The sequence below is a fragment of the Coregonus clupeaformis genome, chromosome 18 (assembly GCF_020615455.1).
Source record: "Coregonus clupeaformis isolate EN_2021a chromosome 18, ASM2061545v1, whole genome shotgun sequence".
Lineage (NCBI taxonomy): Eukaryota > Metazoa > Chordata > Actinopteri > Salmoniformes > Salmonidae > Coregonus > Coregonus clupeaformis.
This window is the reverse complement of record NC_059209.1, coordinates 23,409,281-23,420,606: the sequence shown is the minus strand read 5'-3', so window position 1 is coordinate 23,420,606 and position 11,326 is coordinate 23,409,281. Positions and strand designations below refer to the sequence as shown.

Sequence of the window (11,326 nt, the reverse complement as noted above, 5' to 3'; positions counted from 1 at the left end):
GCAACACAGACTTTCAACTCCCTCCAAAGATTTTCTGGAGATCTGGAGACTGGCTAGGCCACTCCAGGACCTTGAAATGCTTCTTACGAAGCCACTCCTTCGTTGCCCGGGCGGTGTGTTTGGGATCATTGTCATGCTGAAAGACCCAGCCACGTTTCATCTTCAATGCCCTTGCTGATGGAAGGAGGTTTTCACTCAAAATCTCACGATACATGGCCCCATTCATTCTTTCCTTTACACGGATCAATCGTCCTGGTCCCATTGCAGAAAAACAGCCCCAAAGCATGATGTTTCCACCCCCATGCTTCACAGTAGGTATGGTGTTCTTTGGATGCAACTCAGCATTCTTTGTCCTCCAAACACGACGAGTTGAGTTTTTACCAAAAAGTTCTATTTTGGTTTCATCTGACCATATGACATTCTCCCAATCCTCTTCTGGATCATCCAAATGCACTCTAGCAAACTTCAGACGGGCCTGGACATGTACTGGCTTAAGCAGGGGGACACGTCTAGCACTGCAGGATTTGAGTCCCTGGCGGCGTAGTGTTTTACTGATGGTAGGCTTTGTTACTTTGGTCCCAGCTCTCTGCAGGTCATTCACTAGGTTCCCCGTGTGGTTCTGGGATTTTTGCTCACCGTTCTTGTGATCATTTTGACCCCACGGGGGTGAGATCTTGCGTGGAGCCCCAGATCGAGGGAGATTATCAGTGGTCTTGTATGTCTTCCATTTCCTAATAATTGCTCCCACAGTTGATTTCTTCAAACCAAGCTGCTTACCTATTGCAGATTCAGTCTTCCCAGCCTGGTGCAGGTCTACAATTTTGTTTCTGGTGTCCTTTGACAGCTCTTTGGTCTTGGCCATAGTGGAGTTTGGAGTGTGACTGTTTGAGGTTGTGGACAGGTGTCTTTTATACTGATAACAAGTTCAAACAGGTGCCATTAATACAGGTAACGAGTGGAGGACAGAGGAGCCTCTTAAAGAAGAAGTTACAGGTCTGTGAGAGCCAGAAATCTTGCTTGTTTGTAGGTGACCAAATACTTATTTTCCACCATAATTTGCAAATAAATTCATTAAAAAATCCACCAAGTGATTTTCTTGGATTTTTTTTCTAATTTTGTCTGTCATAATTGACGTGTACCTATGATGAGAATTACAGGCCTCTCTCATCTTTTTAAGTGGGAGAACTTGCACAATTGGTGGCTGACTAAATACTTTTTTCCCCCACTGTACTTCTGGATTTCCTCAAGGGATTTGCGATGATGTACCCCAGCAGAGGTACCTGTGCAGCAACTGTAATAACGTACTGAATGAGGCACGTCAGACTTTGTGCGGCCACCACTACTGCCTCGCTTGTGTTAATTGGTTAGTGAGGTAAGGCATTCCAATTATTTATATTCTAAGTTTTGTGAAACATCTTCATTAATAACCAAAGTTAACTATTTCCTCATATCACACTCTAGCCAGGTCTTTGTATGTAATATAGCTTACATTTCCATTTTTTGCCTTCCCCTTATGTTTTTAAAGGTTAAGATATTACAATTATATGTTAACATATTTGTGTATATGGTATTATACATCTAATCCCATATGTTCATTGTTGTTGTTTAGGCACAACAACAACCTTGTTTGCAAGATGTGCAAAGAAGAGGATCCGAGCTCAGAGAGTGAAACAAGCAGACTGACATCAGACAATGTATGTATAGTATTACTGCACTTTGTATATATGCTGGCACAAGTGGATAGGGTGGAATGATATGGCAGGCCTCTATGAAGTTGAGAATGGGCAAACTATTTTTATGGTACACATAGGTAGATAGCGTTGGAGAAAAACCTGCTTTAACAACACAAAGGATATCCTTTCATAAGACCATTTGAAATGTAGGCTACAGTTACCTTTTCAGTCTCGATGTAACACTGCAGCCTCAATAAGTGGAATTTCCTGTAAAAAAGCCCAACATGGGATGAATTGAATAAAAAATGAAACCGCTCTTAAAGAATTCCCCATGTCCCTGTATCTTTACATAAAGGTGTGAATATCATTTTCCCTTTTCATTATTTGACTAGTTTGCATGACACAGACACCAAAGTGCTGTGTGAATGAGCTTGAAGTGGGTAGGATACTGCTCTAACATAGGGAGGCAAGATTACATTTATTCCTAGGTACACAATCAAATAGAGGCTCTATAATATTGGTGCTTCTAGTGTTATTCAAAGCATTCCCCTTTACTCATTTACTTCTGGCATTCAAGCACTTGTGTTCCTATGTCAAATTCATGTAAATATTTTAGCTGGATAGAATAAATTATCCACTATTAAATGTTTTTTATAACACTGATTGAGTTACAGTGTATTCAGACCCCTTCACTTTTCCCAATGGCTGGTCCACTCAGGGACATTCAGAGACTTGTCCCAAAGCCACTCCTGCGTTGTCTTGGCTATGTGCTTAGAGTTGTTGTCCTGTTGGAAGCTGAACCTTCGCCCCAGCCTGAGGTCCTGAGCACTCTGGGGCAGGTTTTCATCAAGGATCTCTCTGTACTTTGCTCCATTCATCTTTCGCTCGATCCTGACAAGTCTCCCAGTCCCTGCCGCTGAAAAACATCGCCACAGCATGATGCTGCCACCACCATGCTTCACCGTAGGGATGGTGCCTGGTTTCCTCCAGACGTGACACTTGGCATTCAGGCCAATGAGTTCAATCTTGGTTTCATCACACCAGAGAATCTTGTTTCTCATGGTCTGAGAGTCCTTTAGGTGCCTTTTAGCAAACTCCAAGCGGGCTGTCATGTGTCTTTAACTGAGGAGTGGCTTCCGTCTGGCCACTCTACCATAAAAGCCTGATTGGTGGAGTGCTGCAGGGAGTGCTGCAGGGAGGTTCTCCCATCTCCACAAAGGAACTCTGGAGCTCTGTCAGAGTGACCATCAGGTTCTTGGTCACCTCCCTGACCAATGCCCTTCTCCCCCGATTGCTCAGTTTGGCCGGGCGGCCAGCTCTAGGAAGAGTCTTGGTGGTTCCAAACTTCTTCCATTTAAGACTGATGGAGGCCACTGTGTTCTTGGGGACCTTCAATGCTGCTGAAATGTTTTGGTACCCTTCCCCAGATATGTGCCTCAACATAATCCTGTCTCGGAGCTCTACGGACAATTCTTTCGACTTCATGGCTTGATTTTTCTCTGACATGCACTGTCAACTGTGGGATCTTATCTAGACAGGTGTGTGCCTTTCCAAATCATGTCCAATCAATTGAATTTACCACAGGTGGACCCCAATCAAGTTGTATAAACATCTCAAGGATGATCAATGGAAACAGGATGCACCTGAGGTCAATTTTGAGTCTCATAGCAAAGGGTCTGAATACTTATGTAAATAAGTTATTTCAGTTTTTTATTTGTAATACATTTGCAAAAATGTATAAAAACCTGTTTTCACTTTGTTATTATGGTGTATTGTGTGTAGATTGATGAGGGAAATGTTTTATTTAATAAAAATAAAAAAAACAATTTTAGAATAAGGCAGTAACGTAACAAAATGTGGAAAAAGTCAAGGGGTCTGAATACTTTCCGAATGCACTATATTGCATACGCTTTAGCTCCCCAAAACAGGAGACTCATAGGTCTGACATTGACGGTGACATAATTTACCCCTCTAATCAGAGCCTGTATTCAGATTTTAGCAGAAAGGTCATACAATTTAACTCACCAGAGAATTGCAGTAACCTGAACTGTTTCATTGCTCTGGTGTTACTCCACTCAGGGGATGTAAGGTTTAAGAAAGACATTGAATGTGAAGAGATTGCTAGAGTGGAGTGGTGTAATTAGAATGTCTGTAGAATTGACAACGTTGAACATGTTGAAATTTATCTGATGTGAATTAGTCCATTGCTGATGCCCTGAGACCATAGAAAGACAACGGCTAGAACAGACATTCCCATTCAAGTCAATGTTATATTTCTATGACTGAGACATGTGTCTCACCAATACATAATTATAGTGATAAGTCATATGTTATGTCAGCAGGTAACATATAACTAATACGTCAGCATACGTGACATAACTAGATTGGTTAAAAAGCATTATTTCAACTTATTTTAAATGAGACCATGTTGGTCTTCACTGTAACCGAAGGAAGATCTAGGCCCAGCAGAATGTGGTTCAGCATCAGCTCCTCCAAACATCCTAGGCAGAAGAGACACCCCATAATCCTCTTACTTGTTTAATTAGGATTTTGGTTTGTTGTGCTAAAATAATAGGCCTGGAGTATATTCATATCCATACAAAGGAACATTTGGAAAAGTCTATTGACTCCTATATTTTGATTCAATTGGGTTAATTGGCCACAGTGAATACTTTGAGCATCACAGTGGAATGGAAACTAAGCTTGTTATACAGTAACTCTCATTTTTGACATTATATTTACGTTCATCTTCCCTTGTATGCTCACAAAGCAAAGGCTTGACTGTCTCTGACTGTTACTTACACAGTAGGTGCATTGTTGGTAGTCAGTTTTAAGTAGCTACTGTTGTATTGAATTATTATTATTATGATGATTAAAGAGAAGAATGGCTTTGTGTGTTTGTTGCTTTTGAGCGGTAGAGACACAGCAGCCCTTAACAGTTCCACTTCAAACTGTGTCAACTAACAACAATGACAGCCGGAGAACTTTGTCATTCAAACCAGTTTAGCACTGAAGAAAGCGCCAGTGTGATATGTAGAAATCAATCTATTCTTTATTGTGCAAAATAAAACTCGGAGGAATAAAGTGATTTAACGTAGTGGAACTGAATTAGTAATTGAAGTACTGAAAGTTGATCTTAATTATCCTATGTGTTACTGCCGTTATTCAGTGATGCTGCCATCAATAAGGAGATCTTGGAGTTGAAAGTGCATTGTGCTAACCAAGGCTGCTCCTGGAGGAGTATTCTCAAGGACTTTGAGGTGTTGACACTGTTTTACACATTTGTGAATGATACAATTAAGAATGTACTTTTTCTTTGCCACCATGTGACCATTTTAATACCTTTCACAGTACTTCTGTAATTAGATCAGGGTCAGGGGCCAATTTGTAATCTACGCTAAAGCAAAAGTCCTGTTGTAGAACACTTTAAGACAACAACATCTTTTAAATTGGTACCAAAATAATTAATACATTTTAGAACTAATGAGGACAATGGCCACTGATGGCTGATATTGACTTTGCACTGCTATCGAAATGTTTATCCTCCAAATGGATTGATTCACTGAAATGTTGTGCTGAGCTTGGGTTGGTTTATTGTGATTTCTGAATTGTCTTGAATCCTCTTTCAGGGGCACCAGGAGCAGTGTGAGTATGCCCTGATCCCCTGCAACATTGGCTGTGGTCACATGGTGCTGCGAAAGGCCTTGGCCTGTCACCTGGAGAAGGCCTGTCCAAACAACATGTCAGTGTTCCCCGCATGCTGCCTCTCTATGGGCCCCTCAGAGCTACAGGTAAGACAGGCCCAAATTATTAACTTCCAGTCGTGCACTCAGTAGCTGTCAAACTAACTGCCTCGTCCGAGTTGCAAGTCCTGCCACTGACAGGTCTTGCTGAGATTCTCAAATGTTCACCCCTGGTATTAAGTGTTTTTCCTCCTGGAAATATATAGCCAGTGTATGGTTTCCTGTGGTTTTATACGGCAGGGGCTACAGTCGCTGGGAATTCTACAAATTAAGTTAGAATTGGTCCCTAGTGGAAAACCTTGGTTGGGGACGAGGTCAGCGTGACATTGGAGGGGTCCCCGCAGCGCAGCTGAAGCCGCAGTGTCTCTAGTGTTTACTGCTGACCCATATTCCATTTCAGCACTGATCTGGGGAGGGCAGGGTGCTGCCGAGAGCTTTGGACCGCAGCGAAGGGGAGCAGAAAGCCTCAGAAGACTTTAACCATTAGGGGTTAGGGCATCATGATTCGGGAAGAAATGTGTAAAATGAACTGTAAGAAGCAATTGCAAGACTACTGTGTGTAGACTACTGACTGCACTAAAATAGGAATAATGTACTCCTTTACTGTATTTAATCAATGGTATATTACTAGATCTCTCGTGTAGCTATCGATTCCATGAAGAAGAAAAAAACAGTAGGCCTACATCTTACTGTTTCTCTCAACATCTTCAGCATTTATGTGTGTTGTTTTACAGAAGCACTCATGTCACAGTCCTGGGGAGAAAAAAAACAAAAGGTAGAAAAAAATATTGTTTTTAATGTAGTGGCTGTCAAATCCAATGATGTTATTTGTTTTATAGCTACTGATGGTTTTTGTGTAACACTTTTTGTTGTTGCATTAAGTGTTAATTGTCAAAATTGTCTTGAGTCTACAGAAAAATCCTCTTCCAGGTTCCAAAAGGCAAGACTCTTGTGTTTTCTCTGAAGTTGGTTGCACATTTAAGGTAATCTAATAGTTCCATTATTGCATTACAAGAACATTATTGAATTACAAGAAATGGTGCATCAAATACAAAGACCGTGTGGCATATTATGAAGCTTTTGCTGTACAGTTGTTGACGTTTTAGTCTTTCAATCCCATGTATTTTAGGGGACCACAGAGAAGGTGAGAGTGCATGAGAACAGTAGCCATGTCAGCTACCTTCAGCTCCTGCTGCGTGCCACCACCACCAACAGCAGTGACCTAAAGTTCTCCCCACTGACAGCTTCTGCCCCAGGCAAGAAGAACAGGGCTATGGTTGAGCAGCTGCCCCAGCTCAGAGAGGCTCTTTCTGACTTGAAAATCCACTGGGACATGGGGCTGTCGGAGGGGGAGCTGGAGGCGGATGGAAGGGACGGAGGGGACGGAGGGGATAGCTCGGCAGGCCACAGCCTGCGAGATGATGACCAGGTGACCATCCTCCTGGACGTAGGGCGGCAGATAGACACACTGCAGCAGAGGGTCCAGATATCGGAGAACATCATCTCTGTCCTGAACAGGGAGGTGGAAAAGACCCAGCTGAGCGTGGAGGCTTTGGAGAGGGTGAACCAGAGCAGCCAGGACATGATTCATCAATTAGAAATAAAGGTACAGTATATTGTGAGTCAGAGCACACGGTAATCTTTGTGGACCAGTTATATGACATAATGCTGATTCATTCCAGGGCATATCGTAAAAATAAAAAATAAGAAGTTGAATGACCTAAATTCAGTTGAATTATACTTCTTAAAACAACCATTAAAGGTCCAATGCAACCATTAAAAAAATAAAATCTCAATATCAAATAATTTCTGGAAAACAATTAAGGACCTTACTGTGATTGTTTTCAATTAAAATGGTCAAAAATAAACTAAACTTGGTTCTTAGCGAAGAGCAATTTCTCAAGCAAGAATTTTGCTAGGACTGTCTGGGAGTGGTCTGAGGTGGAGAGGACAACTGAAAACGAACTGTTATTGACAGAGAGGTTTGGAACCCTCTTTCTTATTGATCTATTATCTAATTTACCACCTAATGATGTCACCAGGCAGGCCAAAGCTCCATCCCACCAAAACACTATTTTCAAACAGCTCTTACACTAAAAAGGCATTATCATAATTTTCACAATTTCACAGTATTATTCCAACCTCATAGTGTGGAAATATATATAAAATGGGCCTTTAATAAGGGCATGCATCAACTATCCTCCCAAATTACAGAAAGGTAGGCTAATACATTCAAGATAGTAACTTTTCTGATGCTCCTAATTTGCAGTGGTGGAGTTGTAGCCTTAGTATTGCTGCATACATCCACTATTCTTGAAGAAAATGAGAATAATAAAATGCTGGTCTGGCTGAACATTGAGGGGGAAGGGAATGCATCAAATGTCACATCTTGGTTGGAAAAATGGACTGTTGACAAGAATGAATTTCGTATTCCTGAAAAATATCAATTTATATCCTGTTTCCGAAAGCGTTCCTCTCCTTCTGTCACGATCGTTGTAAGAGGCAGACCAAGGCGCAGCGTGATAGGCGTACATCTTTTAATGAGTACTTTACACCAACAACAAAACGATACGTGAAGTCTAAAGGTTCACCAACACAAACCTATACAGAACAAGATCCCACAATCAACTGTGCAAAACAGGCCTAAGTATGGTTCCCAATCAGAGACAACGAGCAACAGCTGCCTCTGATCGGGAACCACCCTGGCCAACATAGATCTAAACGATCTAGACAGAAAACAAGGAACAACTAAACATAGGAACTAACACCCTGGCTCAACATTAAAGAGTCCCCAGAGCCAGGGCGTGACACCTACTCTTAAAGTAGAGAGCCTCTTCTCATGTAACAGTACATAGAATAACCCTAACCCCCCTCCCCACACAATGAAACATATTTAATCTTCTTAAGAAGGCATAGTCAGGTTGTAAATATCAACATCCTCCACATATAATACAGTAGGCCCATACAAACAACAGACATCACACAGAAAACTGTTGATGTCTGTTGTTGTTGTCAGATACATCTATTCGGTCCCCTCTATAATTTGTTCTCTCCTCGCCGAGCTTTCTGAAATTATATTGTTGTCACAAGTCTTGACATTGCATTGTAGCTGAATCATCTGAAGCGGAGACATGTTTATATTCTCAGCCCCATTATCCTGGTCAGATAACACGTAACTAAATATTATGTTTAGGACCTTTCAATTTCAGCTGACTGTCTGGGATATGTTTATTTGGAAAATATACAATTACTGCTTCGTTTTGTTTACTGTTCAAGAATGTTTTGTTTTTGATTTGAGATAAATATTAGAACATATGATTACAGTGGTTAAGAAGAAAGATGACAACTTATTTTACAATATAAAATGACATTGCATTTTTCTGTTAATTAAGCTGACACATTTCAGTGGCCAATGCAAAAAGAAGAGAGACCCTGGTAATGTGTTTCTGTGAAAAATGTACACTCTTAACTATTGCTTGCTGGAGATGAAATCTGTTTCATTGTGTGGGGAGGGGGGTTAGGGTTATTCTATGTACTGTTACATGAGAAGAGGCTCTCTACTTTAAGAGTAGGAGAGGAACGCTTTCGGAAACGGGATATAAATTGATATTTTTCAGGAAGACGAAATTCATTCTTGTCAACAGTCCATTTTTCCAACCAAGATGTGACATTTGATGCACTCCCTTCGCCCTCAATATTCAGCCAGACCAGCCTACCTTTCTGTAATTTGGGAGGATAGTTGATGCATGCACTTCTTAATTGCCCCGGAGGGGGATGAATAAAGTTGGATGGAATTGAATTGATTTGAATTGATTGTTGCCCTGTAGGTGACAGAGCAACAGCACAGACTGGCCAGGAAAGATCTGGTCATCAGCTCCCTGAAAGAAAGCCTCCGTGCCCTCCAGGAGGTCTCCTATGACGGCACCTTCATCTGGAGGCTGTCTGACCTCAGCTCCAAAATGAAGGAGGCCATCTCTGGCCATGGGAATAGGCCTAACCTGTACTCTCCTGGCACAGTATTCTTTCAACTCCACCTAAAACAGAAAAGCCAGTGGTGAAGGGCAGTCAATTCACAGGGACAGTCTTCTATGCCTTCATTAGAGAGTGCTTAATTTGAACAAAATAATGTTTATGTAGATGCTTTGTTGAAACATTACACAGACAGACAAGTTCCCTCCAATATTAACATTTGTATCCACTGAAACATTGGCACAAGTTTGAATCAGCATGTTTGTGTCCTGCTTTTTCTAGCATTCTACACAACCAGGTATGGATTCAAGGTGTGCATGAGGCTGTATCTGAATGGTGACAGGGTGGGAAAAGGCACTCATATCTCTGTTTTCTTTGTGATCATGAAGGGGGAGTATTATCCCCTCCTCTCATGGCCATTCAAGCACAAGGTAAGGCTCTCTCTGTAATATCTGTGTAACAGACATCATATATTGTTTATTTAGAGGGCTGAGGTTTTCAAATGAAATGTTAGTTGAGATATTTCCCTAAAGTAAAAAAACAAAGAACAAAAATTCCTCGAGTCATTATAGTTCTAGTTCTCATCTCTTTCTCTCTGCATCATTAAGGTAATGACGTAACGAGTCAGCCATCTTGTGAAGTATGTCTGTTAGACATGTTAATGTCTAATCCGTATATCTCCTCTCCAGGTCACCTTCTTTCTGCTTGATCAGAATCACAGAGAACATGTGATTGACGCCTTCAGACCAGAGCTAACCTCCTCATCCTTCCAAAAGCCTGTCTCAGATATGAATGTGGCCAGTGGTTGCCCGCTTTTCTTCCCCCTTGGTAAACTTTGCTCGCCTAAGCATGCCTATTGTAAAGACGACACGATCTTCATCAAGTGTGTTGTTAACACTTAATCCTGACCCATGCTTCAAATAATGTATTTTTTTATGCTTTTTGTTTTGCATATAAATGTACGTATATTTAATATATTCTTTGAATAGCGACAAAAGAAACACACTGAATTATATCAACCACTCAAGTGTTTTCGAAAAATGTACAATTGGTACAGTAAGACATGGTACCAAACACTCTCAGGTAACATTTTGAAGATTTTGATGTACACATTAAATGAAATGGGTGCCTCTACAAGCTACTTGCTTACCATTATTAAAACTGAATAGGTGCAGGCCGACTTTATTTATGTGGTCCCACAAACAAATGTACAAACATAAGATGAGTTACCCATGATGTTTTGTTTTATGCATAGATATGTCCACAACATGAGTCTGTGGGGGGTAGGTAGGTAGGGGGGAGGGAGGGAGGGAGGAAGGGAGGTGGGGAGGGAGGAATAGGACAAGGTAGCACCTACTAAGAAGGGGGAGGGTGAGGGGAGATGGGACAGAACTTTTCATTGAATTAACTTATTTTTGGTTTGTTTGGTGTTTTGTCCATGTTTTTTTCTACTGTTTTTCGATTCTTTATCTATGTACTTTTTGAATATAATTTGATCTGAACCCCTCCCAGGAAAGAAAAGACTATAAAAAGTTGGTCCCCCCCAAAAAATCCACAGGTTCATGCAGGCTAATTACAACAATATTACAATGTGTTTGATTAGTTGCTTTTAGATTGCTTCAAACTTCAACACTTAAGATCATTTTAAAAGTCTTACAAGAGTATAGCAGTACTTACAAGTTCTATATAGCAGCAGTTATATAGCATAACTGATTTTTAGAAAGGATAGAATTGGCCAAATAATTGTCCTCTCAACTCATCTGCTAAATGACATCTCAGTTGATCCCTGAGATTTCCTTTCAGCATAGTTCCATTAGCAAAATCCTAATGAACAGACAGCAGCACTGTGGACGTAACAGAGCCTTCTTATAGATAGAGATTTCTATGGATTTCATGTTTTTTTTTCATTTGCTTAAGAGTAAGCTCAAATAAACAGGGCAG

The 11,326-nt window shown here is 40.9% G+C and overlaps 1 protein-coding gene across 1 annotated transcript; it reads left to right on the top strand.

Moving 5' to 3' along the window:
- Positions 1–1,238: 1,238 nt before the first annotated feature.
- On the top strand, positions 1,239–10,563 carry LOC121550753 (TNF receptor-associated factor 1-like; the record flags this gene model as incomplete). Its single annotated transcript, XM_045227057.1, has 11 exons — positions 1,239–1,372; positions 1,610–1,694; positions 3,371–3,378; positions 4,843–4,933; positions 5,303–5,464; positions 6,048–6,191; positions 6,331–6,399; positions 6,546–7,022; positions 9,244–9,427; positions 9,668–9,816; positions 10,075–10,563. Coding segments are annotated over 11 exons (1,716 nt in total), but the record flags the coding sequence as incomplete, so codon positions are not given.
- Between the last annotated feature and the right edge of the window lie 763 nt (positions 10,564–11,326).